The sequence below is a fragment of the Gossypium raimondii genome, chromosome 6 (assembly GCF_025698545.1).
Source record: "Gossypium raimondii isolate GPD5lz chromosome 6, ASM2569854v1, whole genome shotgun sequence".
Taxonomy (NCBI): Eukaryota; Viridiplantae; Streptophyta; class Magnoliopsida; order Malvales; family Malvaceae; genus Gossypium; species Gossypium raimondii.
In genome coordinates this window covers 19,219,383-19,242,457 of record NC_068570.1, presented here as the reverse complement: position 1 = coordinate 19,242,457, position 23,075 = coordinate 19,219,383, and the positions used below count along the sequence as shown (strand labels likewise).

Sequence of the window (23,075 nt, the reverse complement as noted above, 5' to 3'; positions counted from 1 at the left end):
CTCGAATTTGTTCAATACACCCCAAGGTTTGACGCAACACGAGGAGAATGATGATAACGTCCTTCACCTCCGACGGTAAAGAAGGCCACCTCAATGGTACACCCCACAGCACACCCAGGGAACAACTCTAAGCTTGAATGTATTTTGAGTGTGGAAAAGTTATTGGTAAAATATTGTATGTAATTTGTGTTAATACTTGAATAGAATGGTATTAATTTCCATAAATTATGTATTAAATGGACGGTCATCTATAATTAATTAATTCTATGGATATCATAAATTGAACAAGATTTTAATTTTGCAATGACCCCAAACAAAAGAAAGAATAAAACTCTTAAAAAATGTGTAAGACTGCAGTAACCGGATTAAATGCATTAAGTGATAAATAAATTATTATCATATGTTTTAATTTTAATTTGAATGAATGGGGCTCTTCAATTTTTATAAACCCCTCGACCTTGAGGATTGTCCTAGATGGTAGTTTTGATGTGGACACTTGTTCCAATTGTGACCGACAATTCTGCAAATTCAACAATGTTTTTGTCCCAACGGCTCCCTTATGTCCATGTCATTGTGAATTCGAGTGACCTGTGGTTGACCTTTGGGTTTCCTACGAAGCCTTTTGTCCGAGATCAACTCAAACTCAGGAGGGGGCACTTCCTATGTCGTGACATTCCACAACATAAAAAAGTTGTTACATCAAATACGTAATGTACGTTCCAACATGTAGTCGTCTTTGATATATTGTTGACAATCCACATTGGCCCATACACATGCAGCAATAACGTGTGTGCACAGATACCGAAGGGCCTAGAACATTACACACTAACACTGCCTCTATCGGAGATCAACACCATAAGACCTAACCAGTACACCATCTCGACAACTGATGTGTTCAGTTACCCAAAAAATTTTCATGTGCCGTGAATATAGTTCTACATTCATCAACCTTGCTTTTTGGGTGTTCACATCCATCGTCTTTTGCACATGCTCCATGAACACGTATCCTACCTCCAACTGCTTCGGTTGTCTCAGTCTCATTCTCAGCATCAATGTTGCGAGCTTGTAGAACGTAGCTGAGAAAACTGCAGAAATTGGTAGATGATATGTACACTTCAAGACAGAGTTAATCCCCTCCAAGAGGTTGGTGGTCATATGGTCATATCGAGACCTATAATCGAAACTTTGAGCCCATTTCTAAAGCTCCATGGTACTCAGAAATTCTTAAAAAGAAGGATTAATCATGTCGTGCAAATTCTATCTCACTCGTACCCTACATGTATTAAGATATGACATATTACATTTTCATTATATACCCCAAATGTATTCAATATATTTAAATAATAATGTGATTCGGTAATTTACCTATTTTCATCGAATCTTTACGCAAGTCCGTATTCTTAAACTTTCGGTAAAAATTAACCGCGATGTGACAGATGCAGTAGACGAATCTCCACGGAACCCCGTATTGTTGAATCGCAACAATCAGCCCATTCGATCTATTAGAGATAATACAAATGTCGCCTTCTCTAACAACATGACTCTACAAGTTTATTAATAAAAATTCCCACGATTTCATGTCCTCTTTTTTTACGATCGCAAACGCAATCGGTAAGACATTTCAATTCCTGTCTTGTTCAACCGCAATAAGAAGTATCTGGGTATATTTCCCATATAATCAGGTATCGTCAACTTGCACAAGCGGCTTGTAGTATACAAATATCCAAATGCATGGATCGAATGTCCAGAATATCCGATGAAAAACTCTTCTCCCCGGTTGATGTTAGTCATCTGTGTTATAATAAGACCGCGTTTGTAACTACACGACATTACCTGACATGTATTGTTGCATCGTGACTATCCATCCTTAAAGTTCATTGTACGACACATCCCAGTCACCATACAACTGCTCCATCGCCATCTGTTTCGCCCACCATGCTTTGCTATACGACACCCGATATTGGAACCGAGCTTACATTTCAACAATGATGATAGACACTTGTATGGTAGGCATGTTTTTCACCATCGACGTGATGTAGTTGTAGATTGTTTTCGCATCTAGTTTGCGATGGTCTTGTGTCATATGTGCGGACGTGCATGTATGGGGCTCTTCAAGTTTCCGAATGCACCGTTGTTGAGTCCTCTGTCCCAATGCTACTTGAATCTGCTATTGGCAACCTTCCCCAGACTTCCAAAATTGTCCAACATATAATGTCAGTGTCAGCTTGATGACTTTGTAGTCCACTGACACCTTCATGTTGTACCGCTTGATGGCATGTAAGTAGTCCTGCTTATTTGGGAATTGTTGCCTTACGAATAAATCTTTCGTTTCTGAAGATGCCATCAACCGATGAGCAGGTTGATGTTGCATCGAGGAACTTAAGTGTTGATGTTGCATCGGGGTCAACACTCAACATGTTTGCCCTAGGGTCATTTCGTAAAATAATCTCACGACTCAAGTGCCCAACCGAAAAGGGTTGTAGATTTTCACTGTCCTCTACGCCTTTATTGTTGATATTATCCGAGACTTCATCTTGATCAAGGTCACTATATTCTTCACCATCGTGGTGAAAATGAACATCATTATCGGACTCTTCTTCATCGTTTGCATCAGTGCCCCTCACCTCAAGATGTATCTCTAAATGGCTGGTCGAAATTGAGTAATTGTACGTTGTCGACCCATACTATGTATTTTCAGCCCTGTTGATGGCCTTCCATAACACGATTGTTTTGTCCATCTAACATTGAGATCAAAGTCAAACCCATGGTGTTGACTTAATGGAACGACATTTTAAACGGGCTCAGGGTCAACTAACTAGGCAAATAATGGAATTGGTTTAGTGTTGTTGTCCCCATTCAAGCAATAAATTCCCACCATTGTAAAAAGTCTTCTTCGTCTACAAGTTTCATCTGTTGAAATTTCAACGGATTGAAGGAAATAAAAAATTTGTAGAATAGTTGGGACATTTCCCTCCCACAATGTCGAGCTATTGTGATACCAATCATTTCTTTCATTTGTTACGCCCCCTATATTTTTATCGAACCTCATTCCAACCTTCTAACGAGATTCAAATACACAACTAATCGCTCATTTTAAAATGACCCCATCAAAATTAACATAAACAATAATTTGGTTATTCATTTTTTATACAATTTTTATGCCGCACACTCCAACTAAAAAAAAGGATTGCTTTTTTTTTTCTTTTCTCTTTAGCAATTAGCAATAAGCACATATAATAAACCATGCCCAGAATGGGGGCTTATATAACATTGATTTTGGTGTCGCTACTTTTACAAGTGACACCTAAAAATTAAAAGAAATTTACCTGGTGCCGCCACATCTGGTGTAGGGACCTGGAAAATAAATTTTTTATCCATTTTAGTGACTTTATATGATGAAGTGGTGGGAAAAAATTCAAAAAAAATATACTGGTGCCACCACATCTTTAGTAGGGACCAAGGGAATTTTTTTTACCATTTTTGGTGACACCACATGAAGTGGCGGGACAAAAAAATTCTAAAAATAATACTGGTGCCGCCACATCTCATGTAGTCATCAGCAAAATTTTTTTTTTACAAATATTGGTCACTCCATGGAAGGAGGCAACACCAGAAAACAAATTTTTTAATCCAACTTTGTGCCTCCATTAAAGGAGGCGACACCAAAAATAATAAAAAAATATTTTATTTGTTTAACTGTGGAAGTACGCATAAAAATACAAATATTTATACAGGTGCCGTCTTGGGAAGTGACGGCACCAAAAAAAATAATTATTTTTCATCTGATTATTTTTATAATCATAAAGCAATGATTGAGTTACTTTTTAGGGTGGTACCGCCATGGAAAATTAAGGCACCCATTTTACTATTGAAACAGTGTCATTTTTATAAATAATCTAATACTAAGATCATTTTTATAATTTTTTTAGGTTATTTATTAAAAAACCCAAAAAAAAACTCCAAATTTTGAAAATAATTTGACTGTGTGGACCAATCTCGGCCTTTTTTTTCTTTCTTTTTTCGGCCTCACTCCGTCAAATGCCATGTCAGGTCTTAGATTCATGTTTTCTTGGGCCAATGAGACTTTTCCATGATTTATGACCCCCAATGAAGGTTCAAAGAAACAGATTCTTGCTTCAGCTTCACTCAAATTCCGCCATACCAATTTTAATGGATTTTTTTTTAATTTGAAAGAATTATTCGAATTTATTTACTCATATTTGTTTATCAAGCTGATTTTTTTTTCTAAATATAGTTATGGTTACTCTTAATTGTTCCATTCGCCATTCTCTTCGTACAGTTATAGATGTCCTATCAATCAAAATTTTTAATTATTAAAACTGTTAATTTAATCATTAAATGATATTTAAAATTTTATATGACATAATTTAAAATAAAATTTTTAAAGAAAAGTGAAATATTGTCGCATAACTTTTAAAATTTAAAACTAAAAATAAAACAAAATAGAAAAAAGATAGAGTGAACATAGTTTCTATAAAAATTTAAAAACTCGAAACCAAACTTTTTACAACGTCCATTTTATAATATTTATTTTCCTTAAAATTTTTCATTTTAAATTATATCATATAAGACCGACATCTCATTTAATGTTAAATTGATTTTAACAACGAAAGGAGTTTATTAATATAAAATCGATAGTTTGAAGATACAATTAGAATATTGTTTTAAAGTTTAAGAGTCAAAATTAAATTGAAGTCATAGATGTTTAATGCAATTACCTCTTTAATCATATCTCTATGAAATTATTAAATTGCATATTCATTATCTTTTGGAGATATAATATAACTAATTAAACAACAAAATTTATATTTAAAACAAAAAATATACATATAATAAGAAATATGATAATTACAATAAAACATATTCACAACACAGTTACAAATTATGCCTACAACGTCCCACTATCATATAACGAGTTACTTTTCTTCTACCAATCTAAAACTTAAATCTTTCGATTTTAAGTTTTAGTATACGTATAATATTATATATCATACAAAGACCCCTAGTTCACCATTGCTCGGTCACGAATCTCCTTGGCGAAAGCCGGCAGACAACTCGAGCTCCTCGCGATACCACCCTTCTTGGGACCGCTTTTGTCTCTGGGACTCATTGACTTAGCCCGAACTCCCGAGCTCTTCTTCAATATTTCTCTCATTGCCTCGGCTTGGTACAACACTGGGTGAGTCCGACCGAACCTGTTGAACCTCACACAAGCACTCATATGCTCGTTCAAAGCTTCTTCCCTTTTGCCTCCGTTTTTCACGACCTCTTCGTTGATTGCTTCCGCACAAAGCCCACACACCAGTTTCCCTGAGAACTTGTCACGGACTTGGTTGATGTACTCGGGAGTGCACTCCTCGGACATGCCGCAGCATTCGCAGCTGGCCTCCTCGACTTCGGATATGGATGGAAGCTGCGTTGCGTCGATGGCTTCTTTGGTTAGCTCAAACGATATATCAGATATCGTTCTCTGGAGGCTTTCCATTGAAAGACGTCGAGGCTTGTTGACAGTACCATTGTTGGGGTGAGTTTGGGAGTTAGCTATGTTGTTTTCTTTATTCGGTGCCATGGGGGAAACCCAAAAATAATGGAGTTATTTATTGGAGTGATTTAAGTTATATATAGATGCTGTAAATTTTCTCTAGAAGTCTTTGGGGAAATGTACATGGACTGCTGAAACTATTAACGCGGCCTCAAAATTGCAATTAATAAGAGAGAGAAATAGAGAGATAGGTCCGGAATAATGTAGATTTTCACCCTCGATTTAATCATAAAAAGTTAATTCATAATTGAAATAATATGAACAAAAGGTTACTCTACAAATAATTTAAAATGATTTGCACTCAAAATTATCTAACAAATAATTTGAAAAGATGTAAACTCAAATTAAGTAACTTAAAATAACTCGAAATGATTTAAACCTAATGGAAAACAGCTGTTCCAGACTCATTAATAACTTGGTTTGAAATTTAAAATAATTTAAACTAAAATGGTTAAATAGGAATAAGTAAAGTGGCAGAGGGAGGCGGCTGGTAGTTTTAACTACATCCAATGTTAAAGTATAAAACGGAAGAAAAGCTACCGAGAATGAGTGACGTCAGGTAAAGTGGAGAACTAGGTAGTTTTAGGAATGTAATGACACTTGGGATGCCTTGATGAAAGTTATTGTTGGATCAGGTTTTTATGGTTACTCACGAGATGGTCTACTCCTACCATACGAATTTCCAAGTGTGATCGTTTTTGAGCCAACATTAACACTCATAAACTAAAAAACTCCATTTTCACGAGAACTACATCAAAGCTTGCATGTGATTACGCAAATATATATACATATTTAATAAAAAGTGAGGGTTTTTTCTTTCACATGGGTCCCGGAGAAAAGGAAGAAAAAGTAGGATTTTTGCTTTTTTCTTGAAATAAATAATAAAAACTCTTTTTAATACTGCTTTTTTTTTTTTATCCACAACCAAATTAACCGACATGGAATTAGTGTTTATGTGTGTAAATTTTAGGGTCAACAAAGTTAAATGAGAATGCCTGCCCTTTTTAACTCTATTCCCAATTTGCATGAAATCCCATGGAATGGTAAAATCAGTTGAATTAAATCCATTTTTGGAAGTGCAGAACTGAAGCTGTCTGTATATATTTTGTAGGGATTTTCGCAATACAAAAATTGGTTCTTTCCTTTCTTATACACCCCAAAATCTACTTCAACAAATTTTAATATAAAGTTGGATCAAGTTCACATGCAATTAACCTATTTCAACCTAACCAATTACTTTCTAATGGCTCTGTATTCTCAAGTGGGCTAGACCATAATAAGTGTGCTTATGAACCCAGACCCCTAAGGGAATATCTATATTGTAGTCATTTGGGGAAAAATGGTTTGGGCCACTTGAGTTCACAAACATCAACCAATTTAATAAAGATTGTAATGCCCAATTTTGACCCAGGCTCGCTAAAAATAAATAAAATCAACATAAAAGTAAAAATATTAAAAGTCCATTTACAAATAATATCAGTCCATAGTTACAAGCCAAAAATCGTACAGACCAAATCAACACGGCCCAAACCTAAACCCAAATTACTAGCCCAAAATCAAACCCAAATACAACCATACCCAAAACCCTAGGCCCAATACACTATGGCCCGATTTGAATAATTTTCAGAAACCCCTAGGGTTTCCAGAATGCCTCCAGCGCCGCAGCCACCAGGGTTTTCCCTCGGCCCCACGAGCCACGCCTCCGAGCCGCTCCACGCTAGCCTCTGCCTTCATACGCGCCGAGCCACGTCATGCGTCTCCGTACCCATACCTGCAGCAAACAACAAGCCCAAAGCAGCAAAAAAGGAAGAAGACAAAATAGCGAAAAAGAATGAGATTTTTCTCTTTTTTTTATTCTGTAGTTTCGATATAAAATCGATTGTAAACTGAACGAAGGAAAACACAGAGACTGTATCAAAAACAAAAAAAGATCAATACAAAAAAAAGAGAGAAGGTTTTCTTCTTTCTCTCTCCTATTCTTTTTTTCGGTTGCTTTTCTTTCCTTCTCTATTTGCTATTAATTATATGTAGTAGAATATATATAAAATAAAAGAGAAAAGGGAAGAAGAATCTTACCTTTGCGCGCCATTGGAGCCATCCTCTACTCTGTCCGAATCGGAACGAGAGAGAGGAGAGTTCTGGCTTTCAAGGCGGCGGAGAAGGGAGGGGCATCGTTTAGGGTTTATTCCCTTGTTGTTTTTTTCTTTTCTTTTCTGACTGAATGAACCTTGTTTAGGTTTTTTTATTTATATCATTCATCCAAACGGTACCATTTTGTCGGCTATCGACCCGATCCAGGGAAGGATCCGCGCACTTTTGGCGTTTGGTCTATTTGCGCATACGGTCCCCTTGGTTTTATAATTTATCTCAAAATCATTTTATCTATTTCGCCTTATTTTATTTTATTTTCGAATTGCATCAAGCATTTTATTTTTATAGCGTTCTAGTCCAACGTAGCACTGCGCATAGAGGTTAATTATTGGGATATTTTCTATTTGGATCCTTGTTATCTTAGCGCATATGTTAATATGGTCCCTGACCTCTTTTCTTTATTTATTATTTATACCCCCGTATTTTGCGGTAGTTCCAATTCGATTTTAACCTTTATTTAAATTGTTTTGATATATTTTACATTTCAAACGATTTCATTTCCTTCTTTAATTACTTTATTTACATATTTTAAACTATTGTATATAACACCTATTTGTAATATATGTACGTATATATATTATTTAGTTTGAAGTGTTTTACATGCTATTTTAAAGTTTGATCATCCTTAAATCTATTTATTTTAAAATCCTCTTTCATATATCATATTTAATTTATTAGGTGTTACTTTAACCTACTTTGCAACGATTTATTTTAAGTTATTTTTATGTGGTTTTATTTTTAGTTGCTTTATACTTAAAATTTTAAATTTATTCCATAACACTAGCTTTAAATCGATTTGTATTAGTCTTTTATTTTATTTTTTTCCGTGTGCTATCTATTTAAATTTTTATTACCATTTATTCAAATTGTTTTACGTATCTTATCTTAAATCCTATTTATTTTAAAAAACGATTATTTTATTTTAATTTATTTTGTATTATACAATCAATTCATTGCTAATCGTTCATATTAGTATTTAAATGGTGCATGGCATGAGATTATTATCTTTATGTATGGTATTCGTCTATTGGTATTTATTGAGTTATTTATGCTCGTTAACATGTATTGTGGTTTACGAATTTTCACATCGCGTCAAACACTATCATTCCATTGCGCTTTTACTCATTCAAAGTTGTGTCTAATATTACTTAAGTATCAAAACCAATTTATTCAAAAACTTTCAAAGCCACGCGACATTCGAAATTTGGATCCTCGAAAATATTGTGCCCTAACTTACTGGATTCCAATCTTCCTTGTTGCATCTAAGAAATTGGATATCCTTTTCAAAACGTAAATAATAAATTCATTCTCGGGAAGTCGATATGATGTGTCCTAACTTATTCGATATGACATAGCCTTTCCTCGAGACGAGGATTCTTTTGACAAAAACAAATAAAGGCAATATTCGATAATTAGGAATGCTGTGGAATCGAACCCTAACTTACTGGGTTTTGATTTTCTCATTTGACCTAAATAATCAGATATCCTTCTCAAAATGCATAGGTTTTAAATGTCAAAAGATAAACTTAATTTTGATTTAAAATGTTGCACTCTAACTTACTGAGTGTGACAATTTATAAGTGAGTCTCATCTTCCAATCCATTTTATTCAAATTTCTTTTCAAAGGATCGTATTTTAAATCTTTTCAAAATTTCGACATTAAGACATTAAACAATTGATTCGGTACCAATTTTGGGCGTTACGAGGGTGCTAATCCTTCCTCGTACATAACCGACTCCCAAACCTGTTTTCTCAAATCTCGTAGACCAAAATCGTTTTAAGGTGAGTCAATCACACCCCAATAAAGGATCGGTGGCGACTCCCATTTCCATTTTTAAGTCGATCCCCGTTTTTCTTTTTTTAAATGATTTCGACAAAGATAATTCTCCTTTTCTTTTCTTTTCTTTGTTGTTAATTACTCATATTTTAAATTAAATTTTAAACTATAAAGTTTTTTAATTGAGACCTCAATGTATCGATATTGTATCTATAATGTTATTCTAACTTGACTATTAGCTTGGACGTTAAATGCTATCTCGAATCTAATATGAAGTATATTTAAAATACAAGTATCAAATTATAAACAAGTGTCTATTGTATGGATAATTTGAATGTGACAGTTAAAAAATAGTCCTCTTAAATTTTATTGACATTTTCTATTTTTAAAATGTTAGGTTTAAGTTGTGCATAAGACACATACATGCTTTTAATTATATCCATGTATTTTAAATATGCTCCACATTATATCCATGTATCCATATTATAGTAATTAGGTCTTTCTCTCAATGAAGATATCAATTTATGCATTAAAGCAAGTCGAATTTAATGTGGAGCACGTTTAAAACACACGGATCAAATTATAAATACATGTGTACCTACTAAAATAACAATTTAGATTTGACATATTAAAAAAATAATGTTAATAAATTTAGGAGGATAATTTTTTTATTTTTTTGACATGCTAGACCCAATTTATCTGTGCAATTAGCAATTACATGTGTATAATATGTTCCAATATTATTTTGTTATACCCTATGTCAAGTTATCACCCACACCTTGATATGAAGCCCACACCATTAAGAACCACCTTCACACCATCGCCTCAAGCCATTAAGGATAACTGTCACACTCACATTAGAGTCTTATTTTATTTAATGATCTCAACTCTCCAAGTTCACCAATTCTCAAAAAGATTACATCCAACCCACATCCTAAGCTAGGGCTAAAGTTAGACTCTATAAAGAGATCATCATGAGATGAGAATCTAATCTAGACCCTTCTTATACCTTTTCATAATATGAATCGTCTTTATTCTAATGATTTTTCATGTCTCATATAATATGAACCGCTCTTATTATACCATCAAATGTTTTGTATAACTTTTAATATTATAATAGGATTATTTTTTATTTATATTTCACATACATAATATAGTGTATAATTCTACATATTCCTAGTAAACTAAATGATGATATGGTAAAAAAAAATCCAAATATACCATCATGTTATTCACTAACAACGTACAAAGTTATAACCCAAACAAGACATCAAATATAGAACTCTAAAATTATCAACCTAATTTGGACCCTATTTGCCTAACCAAAACAAATCTCACTGTTTCGGCCTGAAGTCATCATATATTTTTCTCTACTTTGGACCACAAGTTCATATCTACAGATATATATATTAAATTGTAATAATATCCATGGTTCTAAAAAATCATTTCTTTAATTTATTAATGAAAATAATCTCTTTTTTTAATTCTCACATGAATTACACATAATATTTATGTGTTTTTTATCTACAATATTTTAAACTACCAAACCGCAAAGCCGTTAGGATATATATTGATAATTGAGAGAGAAAATGGGTTTACTTGAATTTAAACACAAATTCTCATGCCTGCAATACAATGTTTTTATTATTGCGCCAAGTATACTTATATTACCTAAAATCATATTTTATATTCCTTTCATTTATAAACTAGAAAAGTATTGTTGGTATAAATAGAAGTCCGTATCTGAAAATAACATGCACCATATCTTTCTTTGCTTAATAATGACCTATTGCTTATAGAATCCATAATTATCAGCAATCATCTCTCTACTTCTTTCCTTTTCAAAGCTTTTGAATTTTAATTGGAATTTATTTAGCCGAAAGCGAGTCTTTTTTTTTTTTGAAAACACAAAGGTTAATTATGTTGTTAGCATTTTTATTTTGTAAATTTTGAGATTTAATCCTCTACTTCAAAAGTAAAAATTATGTTCTCCTATTTTTATTTTAAAATATCAATTTAACCATTAAAATAGTAAGTGTTTTTGTCAAAATTTATCAAGTTAAAATGACATGGGATATGATTAATAAAAACATTGTTAAATTGACAAATTTTGACAAAAGCTACGAACGACGATAGTGATTAGACTAGGATTTTAAATCGAAAAACATAAAAAGATTGAAATTTTAACTTTTAAAGTATAAGTATCAAATCTCAAATTCCATATAAATATAGAGGACTAACACAAAATTTAACTAAATACAAATTATTTGGATTTTTAAAATACATCAAATGAAAAAAAATATATTTTAAAAGTTAAATTTAAAATTTCTTAACAACACTAGTGAAATTGACAGAGAAACGCCACGAATGAAATTACATTTTATACCATTATTTTGGCATAATGATTTATTTGTCCCTCTAACTTTAATAAAAATTTATTTTAGTTTTTATTTAATTTTTCATCTTTTTAGCCCTTAAACTTGTTTTGTTTGTCAAATCATTTTAAAATAGACGAAAAAATTAATGTTTGTTGATTTGACATTAATGTGGATTGTCATGGAAGAATCACATTAATAATTAATTAATTTTTAAAATTTAAAATTCTAAAAATATTAAAATATTTTATAAATTATTAAAAGTATTTAAAAATATAAAAATTAATTAATTATTAATATGGTATACATATGACATGGATTACCACGTCAACAAAGTTAATAAACATGAACTTTTCCATTAATTTTGAATGACTTCATAAACTCAAAAGTTTTAAAAAATTAAAACAATTTTTAAGTTAAAGCGCCAAAAATCATTAATTTTATTTTTCAAAACGCATTTTATCCTATCAATCTCCTGCCTAAAATAGCTGAAAAACAGTGACGTTTTCTCTTTTCCCTTATCAATTCGACATATTTTACTAAATAACTTGAAGGTTTTAATTTTTCTATTTTATTTTAAAGAATTTAAATTATATTTTTAGATTTTAAAATTTAAATTTAATTGTTAATATTATTAAATTTATTTAGTTAAATTTGTTGGTATAACCTTTTGAAAGAATAAAAATACTTACTTGCTACCAAGTAACTTAGTAAATAACGGTGGAATGAGCCTAAATTTAAAACTATTTTAATAGTGTTTATAATTGGATTTAAATTTTAAAATATGAAAAATAAATAAATTAAATTCCTAATTATAAATACAAGGACTAAATTTTAAATTTATGAAAAAGTAGAAAATTTATGACTTCTTTCATCCGTTAATTTATTGCTTTAAATATTGGTGATGGTCTTTAAAAATTGTTTTGGTCCACATTTTGGAAACTTGACAATTTTTTTAAAATTTTGATCTTTGTGATGATGTGGCACTTTGAGATTAAATTACGTCATTATTTATTTTTAAAAAATTATATTTTTAAGTGATTACGAGGTATAATATTATTATTGAAAAATCCTTAAGTTTTAAGATTAATTTAGATTTTAATAACTAAATATATATTTGTCACTAATGAAAATAATTATGGAGGCTCTTTTTTACACTCCCAAGAATGTCAGTATAAAGTTGGGGCAGAGGGGAGAAAAGCATGTTGTTGTCACCATAAGTGGTTGGCAACTTCATTTTGGATCATCCATTAATATGCCTTCCTTTTTCACATATAAAACAAAAGAGACATAATAAGTGGAAATTAACACACCAATAATTATGTCTAAACAGCTTTAAAATCGCGATGAAACCGTGGAATAATATGCAATAACATAACATAGCTGGAAGCCAAAGTTAGGAAAATGAGGGCAAAAATGATTTCCTACAAAAATTCGCATTGCCACAATCCACTAATTTCCTTCAAATTAAATACATCTTTATGCAATTTTTGGTATATATTTTAAAGGAAATTATTTATATCCTTCAATGTTTCTTTTGAGAAAATAAAAATCTCCATGCTTTTACTTTGTCCAGAGTGTTCAATTAATAATAATCGAATCAAATCTTCATTAATTGATTTCACTGCTGAAATTATTAACTACTGATATTGATAACACCACATTTTTATAATGGATGTTTCTATCACTTTACTTATGAAATAAGGAGCTCGATGGTTGACACCTACACCCAACCAATTTCCCTCAATAAAGACTTCCCCTGCGATACACAACATATATAACCTACACTCTCCTAAAATTCAACTTCAACCTTCTCACCCTAACATTCTAATAACTTTCCACACCATTTACGATATAAGAACTGCCAACGTCCACAATACTGCTTTTGAGAAGTACTTTTAAAAAGTGTTGTGGAAAAGTGATTTTAAGAAATACTTTTAAATAGTTTGGTTTAAGATTTAAGTGTTTAGTATTACTGTCAAAAAGTATTTTTGATAAATAAAATATCCATTTTGGACATTTTGTTATAAAGTAATAAATATGTATTTAAATAATGTTCAAATTAGTTAATATTATGATATCTTAGTAAGAATATAAAAACAATTTATTATAATTTGTTGTTAATATTTTAATATATGAAATATAAATTTTAAAAATAAATTAGTTAATATCATGATACGTTAGTAATAATATAAAATAATTTATTATAATTTATTATTAATATTTTAATATATGAAATATAAATTTTAAATATTTTAAGCAATTAATATTAATTATTCATAAATTTTAATTGAATATAGAAGTTATATTTTAAATAATAAAATATGACCAATAAAATTTAAATATATAATATTATAAATAACATAAATTTTAATAAGAAAATAATTACATACACCATATAAATATTATATAAAATACATTATAAGGGTTAAAATTGTTATTTATTCCTAAAAGCACTTTTGCTAAAAGCAAAAGCTAAAAAAAATTACTTTACTTATTGAAAAGCACTTTTGACTTAAAAAAATTGTCTATTTGACATTGCTTCTAGCTTCAAAAGTGCTTTTGACCCCAAAAGCACTTTTGAGAAGCAATGTTAAACAAAGTCTTAGGGTGAGTTTGGATGGGCGATTGGATGCGGTGCGGTGCGTTTAGCTTACTTTTTGTCTCACGTTACAGTATCGCTACAATATTTAATCTTACCGCCACTGCTGTTTTTACACTAATCGCAGGTAAACGCACCGCCCATCCAAACTCACCCTTAATAGTGTTTAAAAAAAATACTTTTGGTTTGAAAATCACTTTTGGAAAAAGAAATTTATGCTGAACAAACTGTTTTTTGCTAAAATTTTCTACTTTTGAAACTGAGAAGTTAAAAGGGAAAAGAGAGCTTTTGATTTTTGCAGGCGGAGCAAATAGAAAAAACCATATAGCATCAGTTTTAACAGTTCAGTGACTTAAATGAAAATTTTAAAATAGTTCAATGCCCAAATTGTAACTTTTTAATCCAGTGACCAAAACAAAACTCACCCATAATTTAGTGACTAATTGTGTAATTTAGCAATAATTATTTCATAAAACTTTTGTGTGTGTGCTTTCAAGAATGACACGCGGTGACGATGCTTTCAAGAATTTACGTCGTGTGGCTTTGCGTAACCTCTAGCCACATGGTGTTCAAACTTCACACGTGTGACTTAGTTTGGTTGCCTTTAAACTTACAGTTTTTATTATTCTAATAATTTGTTGTTTTCCTAAATATTACAACTTGCTTATGTCATTTTTAGTAAAAGATTGAGAAGGAGGTTGAATTAGGCATTCATACAAGATAAAAGATGAAAGCATCACAACGTTTATGCTTTGCAAATATGCATTGCAATAGAAGAAAAGATGTTTTGGTTCAGTATTCAATAATACATAAGAATTGATTGATTTATCTAACTGAATAAGTTTGCCAAATGATCTAATAAAAAATTCCTTATTAACCGATATCTTCAAAATTAAAATATTAAAATAATATTACTTTTTAGATTGTATTGTTTAGAATAATTCTAACATAATTTAGATGACATAAAAGTGGATTAAATTTTATGGGAATCAAACCAATAAAGGCTTAAAACTAAAATTATTATTAAACATAATTAAAAATAAAATGCAGTTCACCTAAAATAGATTTTGTTCAATGATTCAATCAAATTGCTGACCAGTTTTCCCTCTGATTATTCGCGCCAAACACAAGCCGCTAAAACTTAAAACTCAATCGCCGAGTTGTGTAACCTTGACTTTTTTAGTTCCACTTTTAATTGAATTTAAACCAGATTTTCACTTTCCTATTCCCCTGATAAAACGCACGCGCCATATCATCACCGTTTATCTTGCTTACAAATTCAAATCGTATCCACCACTCAATCATAAAATTCCACGTTACAGACCGCAGTTAATTTTGGTTTCTATTTCGGCCTAATTCTGATTTTAGTCCCTATATTAGGTTGAAATTAGAAATTTAATCATTCTACTTTAATTCAATATAATTCAATCTCTTCTTATTTAATGTTAATAATAGATCACGTGAAAATTCAACCAACTATGTTCATCTTATAATGAATCAACGCGATCACCCTATGCCAAAATCCAATCACCCTATTCAACTTTTAATAAATTAATTTAAGAAATTGACATGATGACTTTATGTCGAAATCCAATCAACCATGTTAAACTTATAAAACAAAATTAGCTTAAGGAATCAGCGTGATCACTCTAATGCGAAAAATTAATAGTGTTATTGTTGGACCTAGCAAAGCTTTGTTCATAATTACTTTTAAAAAGTACTTTTTATCAATAATCAGTGGATATATTAGTAAGATACATTGTATTTTTAAGGGAATAATTCGAGTTAGAACTTTAGAGATGACATTCTTAGAAGGAACAATCACGAACCTCCAAAAAAACAATCTTATGTACCATAAAACATACATGGAGGATTATGGCATCCAAAAATAATTTTAATATTATTTAAATGTATTTTTGTACTTTGCAATATCATCTTTAAAATCAAAATTTTGTATTCTTAAAATCATTTTTTGACCGTAATACTTAACACTTAAATCTTAAACTAAAAATTTTAAAATCAATGTTAAATTAGATGTAATAATATTATAAAAATACAGTATCAGATTAAGGAAAATTAAAATAGATGGATTATTTTGATAAAAAAATAAAAAGGTTAAATATTTAATTTCAGCATAATAGAAAGATGAAAACTAAATTAAACCTTTTTAGTAGTTTCCTTGTCCGAAAACCACCCCGCGCGCTATAAATATCCCAACTGAATCCCGACATTATCGGTTTTTTCTTCGTTCTCCTTCATATCATATATACGTAATACTTGATTTTTCATTATTTTCCATTTTTAACGAAGTTTTATTTTATTTTATTTATTTAATTTTTTTTCCTTCTCTGCCATGTCAATGGCGGGGGAGACGGGGATGGAGCAATTAACGTCGGGAGCAAGCAATCGTATAATTCCCATCTTAAGAACGCTAAGAATACCGCTCATTTTCCTTCAATCAATAATACTGTATCTCCTCCTCTTCCTCTTCCCTCGCCGACGCCAGACGGCGGTCGGAGCTGCCGATGAGGCGCCGCAGTTGCAGGCTAAAACCGCGAGGCGGAGGTCGGTATGGAGGCGGGAAGAGGAGGACACGTTGAGAAGGAGAGCTTTAGCGGAGGGTTGGGACATGGGGTTCGAAACCGCCGACGGAGAGGTCCGGTGTCGATGGGGCACGTCCCTGTTTTTTGGGGTCCGAAGAAATGCCTTGTTTTGCCGATCTTGGTTGCCGGCCGTCGATGAATTGAAGTAAAGAAATAATTTTCCTTTATTCAAAGTTAATCATTTTCTGTCTTTCTTAATGAGAATGTTTCTTTCCTTTCTTGTAGTTGCCTTCATTATGTTTGCCTTTTTGCTTCACTCTAGTATCTCCTCCTAAGTGCTTCTTGTTTTGTTGATTTTAGGGGAATTTTGATCATTATACACGGCTTGAATGAGCATAGGTAAAACATTAATTTGTTAATTGATCCCCATGAACATATCTCAGTTTCTTTTTAAGAATTTCCATTTCTTTCTCATGTTCTGTTTCATGGGGGGTGTTCATTTACAGTGGAAGGTATACTCAATTTGCTAAGCAACTAACTTCTTGCCGCTATGGTGTATATGCCATGGACTGGATAGGTACATAATTTGACACTAGTGTAGTTTATGTTTATGCCTTTTTTTTTTTTTTTCTTTTCCTTTGTTTTGTAGTGAATGAGATAAATTTTCTTGCTATATAGGTCATGGTGGTAGCGATGGATTGCATGGCTATGTTCCTTCACTTGATCATGTTGTTGCAGATACCGTAAGTTCTCATTCAGTTTTTCTGTATCCTTTCAATGTGCACTTGAGATGCATTTGTCTTTGATGGTAAACCATTTACTAATGAACCTAGACCTTGGCGGGTCAGATTGATTTCAGATTAGGAAAATTTGGTTCGGTTTCATTTAGGCTTTAAAATATTCTGATTCATTAGCGTTTTCCAGCCGGGTCATCTCATATCTGTGTCGTTTTAGAGTTTAAGGTTTAGGGTTCAGGATATTCAGCTTTGGGTCATTTTGATTTCCGGTAGTTTTGGGTTGAGATGTTTTTGGTTTGGGTCATTTTAGGATTAGGGTTTCAAGTTTTTGGTGTTGAGCACTGTCTCTTGTCTTCTTCAGGGGTTTTTCTTGGAAAAGATCAAAACAGAGAACCCAGGTGTACCTTGCTTCCTTTTTGGCCACTCAACTGGTGGAGCTGTGGTTCTAAAGGTACTCTTATCTATGTATTAGTTTTAAGCAACTCTGTTATGAACTGAAACTGTTGAGGTAATAAGGGTGCAACATTGCAGGCAGCTTCATATCCTCATATTGAAGAAATGGTGGAGGGAATTGTGCTGACATCTCCAGCCCTGCGTGTTAGGCCAGCACATCCCATTGTTAGGGTCAGTTGCTGCTTCTTGTTCTTGGTTTATATTTGTGCTAAATCATGCCTTACTTGCCTCTTGAGTTTTATTTGGGGATTGAAGTTTTGACAAAATGGGTTTGGGTTTAAAAGTAGTTGGCTTGAGCTTTAATATTTAAGGTTCAAATTTGGTTTGGTTTGCCTCTTCTTTTAATTTGATAATATATTATGTTTATTTTATTTTTATACACTATAAAATTTATATCATATGAATATTACACATAATATATTATAATGTAAATATTAAAAAAATATTTAAGTAGCTTATGCTTAAAATTTTAATAAAAGAAAAAAAATAAAATTAGTAAGCATTAAATAAAAATTAAAAATTAAAAATAATATGAACGAACTTAAATAGGCTTGAGTCTAACTATTTAAAACTATGGATGGGCATGTCAAAATTTGAAGCTCGTATATTAAGCTGGACCAGGATTCGATAACTGTATATGATGTTGATGCCGTGTATATTATGGTAAGTGTGAGTTTCTTTGGGTTTGTACAACCTTTTTCTTTTTCCATTTGATAATGCTAGGATATAGTCATAGTATTCGGTGACATATTGTATATAGAATAAGAATGGGACTGGTGTTAATTCAGTTGCCTATGACAAAGTGCTTCTCTTTTTTCTCCATGTTGAATTTTGTACATTTTGTCCACACGCAGGCTGTTGCTCCCCTTTTTTCTCTGGTTGTCCCCAAGCTCCAATTCAAAGGTGCAAACAAGAGGGGCATCCCAGTTTCGAGGGACCCTGCTGCACTACTGGCCAAGTACTCCGACCCCTTGGTCTACACTGGTCCGATAAGGGTCCGAACAGGGCATGAAATACTACGCATTTCATCGTACTTGATGCAAAGCTTCAAGTCTGTGACGGTCCCATTCTTTGTTCTTCATGGAACCGCAGACAAAGTCACTGATCCACTTGCCTCCCAGGATTTATACAACGAAGCGGGCTCTAAGTTCAAAGACATAAGGCTCTATGACGGCTTCTTGCACGACCTTCTGTTTGAACCGGAGCGTGAAGAAATAGGGCAGGATATAATCGACTGGATGGAGAAGAGATTAGATGGCAGTGGCAGATATTAAAAGATTGATTGCCTCTGGTAATCAGGATAGATTTAAGTGTTCTTTTTTTCTTTTTAGAAAGCACGTGTAGATGTTTTTACAAGGTTGGTTTCAGGGTTGAGGTTTATAATGAAATCTGTAACCATATTCAGATGTTATATATGTGGCGGTTGATGTCTAAAATTTTTTCATTCTATGGGTTGGCATTTGTGATTGTTACTTGCTATGCAAAGCTTTAGTTTTTGGGTTAAGGGGTGCTGCGTATATTTGGATTTCTATTTTGGTCACTGATATGACTTTTTTCTAAGAGGTACAATATCACATTTAGTCATTAATACTTACATATTTTTAATTTTAAATAAATCAATAAATTTAATCCTTCATATTTACAAATTCTATTATGAAAGGTACAACATATAATATTATTTATATATAATTTGATATTTTAATAAATTTACATATTTATGTAATTTGTATTATGCTTACATTATTATAAATTAGTGGACCACATCGTTGTGAAAGTTTGAATTATAAGCCAACTTCTTTTGTAAAGTTTATTTTGAAGAATTTTATTTTATTTTATTGCATAAAAATAAGAAATAAAGCCTAAGTTAACGGGCGTGCCATTGTCATTGTCGTTCCAAACTTTTTAAAAGAAATTTTGAGTACTAACCATTCGAAGAAATTGAAATAAGCTTTTTTATATATATTCAAATTAAATTATAAGTATATATGAATGTTAATATAATTTACTGATTGAGTTTTAGCTTGATTGGTATCAATATTATTATTAGTGCAATAGAACGTGGATTCGAGTAGGCTGAAACGCATTATCTTCTTATTTAAGAGTTGAGGAAGGGCTATAAGTAGTTTGTATTGTATATTATAAAAATTTATAGTGAGATTAATATTAAAAAATATTAATATAATTTTTTAAATTTTTTATAATATATCAACAATAAGAATAGATAATCCGATGATGTGGACATAAATTAAAAAAAAAATCAGATACCCATTTATGAAAGTTAAGAAGAAGTCTATATATATTAAAAAGTCCAAAGTTTGCTGTTGCTATAGCCTTTCATATCAATAGAAACCTTGGCCTACCATTTAAGCTTTGGAAAGTTGCAGCATTGAGGGTGTCAATCAGTTAACCATTACTTGCTGCCAATTCAACGGAAATGGCCCCCAAACACTTGGGTCTATAATTTTTTATTTTTTTTAAATAACACTCTATGAGGGTTCAATGTTAAAATAATATCTTTTTTATCATGCTTCGTGTTAGATTAATTATTTTTAATCAAATTATAAAGAAAATTTTGAAGGTTGAAATATATGTCAAATCTCTATACTCTTTATGCATTTAAAATTTAGTCCTCATATTTTTTATTTTTAAAAATTTAGTCTCTATTTTTCAAATTTAAAATTTAAGTTCAATTGTTAACACCATTAGATTTTTCTACTAAATTCATTGGATTGACAATTTGATTTTTTTAAAAATGCTCATACAGTAACTTAAAAATTACATAATCATTTTAATCAAAATAAAGAATGTTGAGCTAACTAATACACCGTAAAAGTTGAGGTACCAATTATGTCAGGAAGTTGGAGTACAAAAATTAAATCTTAAATTTGAGCATAGTATAAAGACCAAAATTGAAACTTGACCATTGTTATATAATATATAGAAAAAATATGGTGCTATGCCACTTTGCCGTGTTCATGGTCTCTATTTTTTTTGTCAAAATGTTCATATATAGTTGAAAAATGCATAATGACTTATTTAGCCCTCCAACTTTACAAAAAATCATTTTAGTCCTCTCTTTAATTTTTCATCTCTTTTAGCTCTTGAACCTGCATTGTTTTTCAAATCACCCCAAGATGCTGCACTAGAAGGGACTTCATTGGATGCGTAAAAACTTGAAAATCGGGTTATTATTGAAGTGTTTGGAGTAAAGAGGAATGGAGGAGTGCAAATTTCCGAAATAGGTCTGACTCCATTTCAGTTCTTCAGATCTGGCTCTTAATGAAATGCTTTTTCACATAAATAGCCAAAGAACTAGATGAAGCCAAAGGAAGAATGAAAAAGATGAAGATAGGAGAAAGATGGAGAATATACAAGTACAAAATGCACAATTTCAGTCGGTATTAGTTTTTATGCAGCAACAACCAAGGCTCAACCTCCACCATCCAAATAATATAAAATGTTATTAACATTAAAACTAATAATAAAAAAATTTTAAAATTATTATTTACTTTTATCTACTTATATTTTACTAAATTTATCAAATACTTTTTTATATATATTCAACACTTATAAAATTTAGAAGTAAATATTTTATTACTTAAATTTTCAACACTTAAGTTTCAGTTTATCAAGCAACATCTAACTTTAAGCGTTGAAGCAAGCCGAAAGTAGCACAACTCTCTTCTAACATTGTACAATCTATTCTATGTTAGGGCAATATCCTTACCAAGGATGGCAAATTGGCAATGGATAGTGTAGCTTGAAATATTTATGGATGTCCGACTTATTATTTATGAATTCAAATATTTTAATTATTATCCGCAAATGTATATATATTAGTCTTTAAATATTAATTATTCAATTCACTTTACATATACGAATTATGGATTTGGATGATGAATATTTTAATCTACTTTATTTTTGTAGATAATGGGTTCAAATGAAAATATTTGAGTCCATTATCTGTTTTATTTTTCAAAATTTTTATTTGAAAAAAATATTTTGTACTTACCAAATGTAGATATTTAGCATATTTGAATATCCGACCGATAATTTAACATTTAACATATTTGAATATCCGATAGATAATTTAATTAATTTAAATGATAATACTCGGATAGAGAAAGGATTGTATAAAACTATGATTCCACGTCATCCCTACCCGTTTCCAATAGGAGAATGACAAATCAGATTTTTCCTCCTGATTTTTAGTATTTTTGGTTTGATTTGAATTTTTTCGAGAGGAAAAAACTGATCTGATTTGTCATTAGTTTCATACAATTCATTCTCTACTCGGATATAATGCATATAATAAATGAATTTGGAAATAGATTCACATATTTATTAAATTCAAAAAAAGAAAAAAAAGCCATTACCATTCCTAATCCTCACGTCAAAATAAACCTATCATTATCAGTATCCAGCCTAAATTATGATGTCAAGGAATCAACCTCCCTTACACCCCCAACGCCCCAATTCCACATACATAAAGCAAAATAACATTAGCAAATGCTTGTGTATAAATCAAAGCCATAATCCCTTCAATTGCAAATAAACCTGACATTTATTTTCTGCAATCCACTAGCCAGGGATTAATCCTAGCTTGTGTAATCATTATGAAACCCATTAGTTAATAAACTAAAGAAAAGCTAATTTTTAAATTTGTATTGTATAGTGTAAGGATATAAAGTAGGGTTTACACCTAACTTTAACAAATAATAATAAATACATAACGAATCGCCTGTATCTTTCCTTCTTTTTCACACTTTCCCACTGATATTAGTTGGTCCATGGAATTAACTTTCCATCTTTTCTTTCTTTCCCTTCCAACTTATCTAAACTTCAAACTGCTGGCATGAAACAGCTGATATGTT

General features: G+C 31.3%; 2 protein-coding genes and 1 long non-coding RNA gene across 3 annotated transcripts; 1 reads left to right on the top strand and 2 right to left on the bottom strand.

The window, feature by feature from the left end:
• Window positions 1-4,798: 4,798 nt before the first annotated feature.
• LOC105771460 (uncharacterized) lies at window positions 4,799-5,730 on the bottom strand. Its single transcript, XM_012592929.2, has one exon. The coding sequence runs from the start codon at window positions 5,588-5,590 to the stop codon at window positions 5,024-5,026; it is 567 nt and encodes a 188-aa protein (XP_012448383.1). The 5' UTR covers window positions 5,591-5,730; the 3' UTR covers window positions 4,799-5,023.
• Window positions 5,731-7,001: 1,271 nt separating this feature from the next.
• LOC105774757 (uncharacterized) lies at window positions 7,002-7,837 on the bottom strand. Its single transcript, XR_001127532.2, has 2 exons — window positions 7,640-7,837; window positions 7,002-7,334 (listed from the first exon to the last, which is right to left on the bottom strand). It is a non-coding gene; the product is annotated as an uncharacterized LOC105774757 (long non-coding RNA).
• Window positions 7,838-16,702: 8,865 nt separating this feature from the next.
• Window positions 16,703-19,705, top strand: LOC105774051 (uncharacterized). The gene is made up of 7 exons (XM_012596365.2): window positions 16,703-17,216; window positions 17,372-17,410; window positions 17,518-17,588; window positions 17,690-17,754; window positions 18,110-18,199; window positions 18,280-18,372; window positions 19,056-19,705. The coding sequence occupies exons 1-7, from the start codon at window positions 16,822-16,824 to the stop codon at window positions 19,473-19,475; spliced, it is 1,173 nt and encodes a 390-aa protein (XP_012451819.1). The 5' UTR covers window positions 16,703-16,821; the 3' UTR covers window positions 19,476-19,705.
• Window positions 19,706-23,075: the final 3,370 nt, after the last annotated feature.

Coding starts and splice junctions, on each gene's coding strand:
- LOC105771460 (XM_012592929.2), bottom strand. CDS start 5,590: ATGGCACCGAATAAAGAAAACAACATAGCTAACTCCCAAACTCACCCC.
- LOC105774051 (XM_012596365.2), top strand. CDS start 16,822: ATGTCAATGGCGGGGGAGACGGGGATGGAGCAATTAACGTCGGGAGCA. Junction 17,217..17,371: donor CCGGCCGTCGATGAATTGAA/GTAAAGAAATAA, acceptor TGTTGATTTTAG/GGGAATTTTGATCATTATAC. Junction 17,411..17,517: donor CACGGCTTGAATGAGCATAG/GTAAAACATTAA, acceptor GTTCATTTACAG/TGGAAGGTATACTCAATTTG.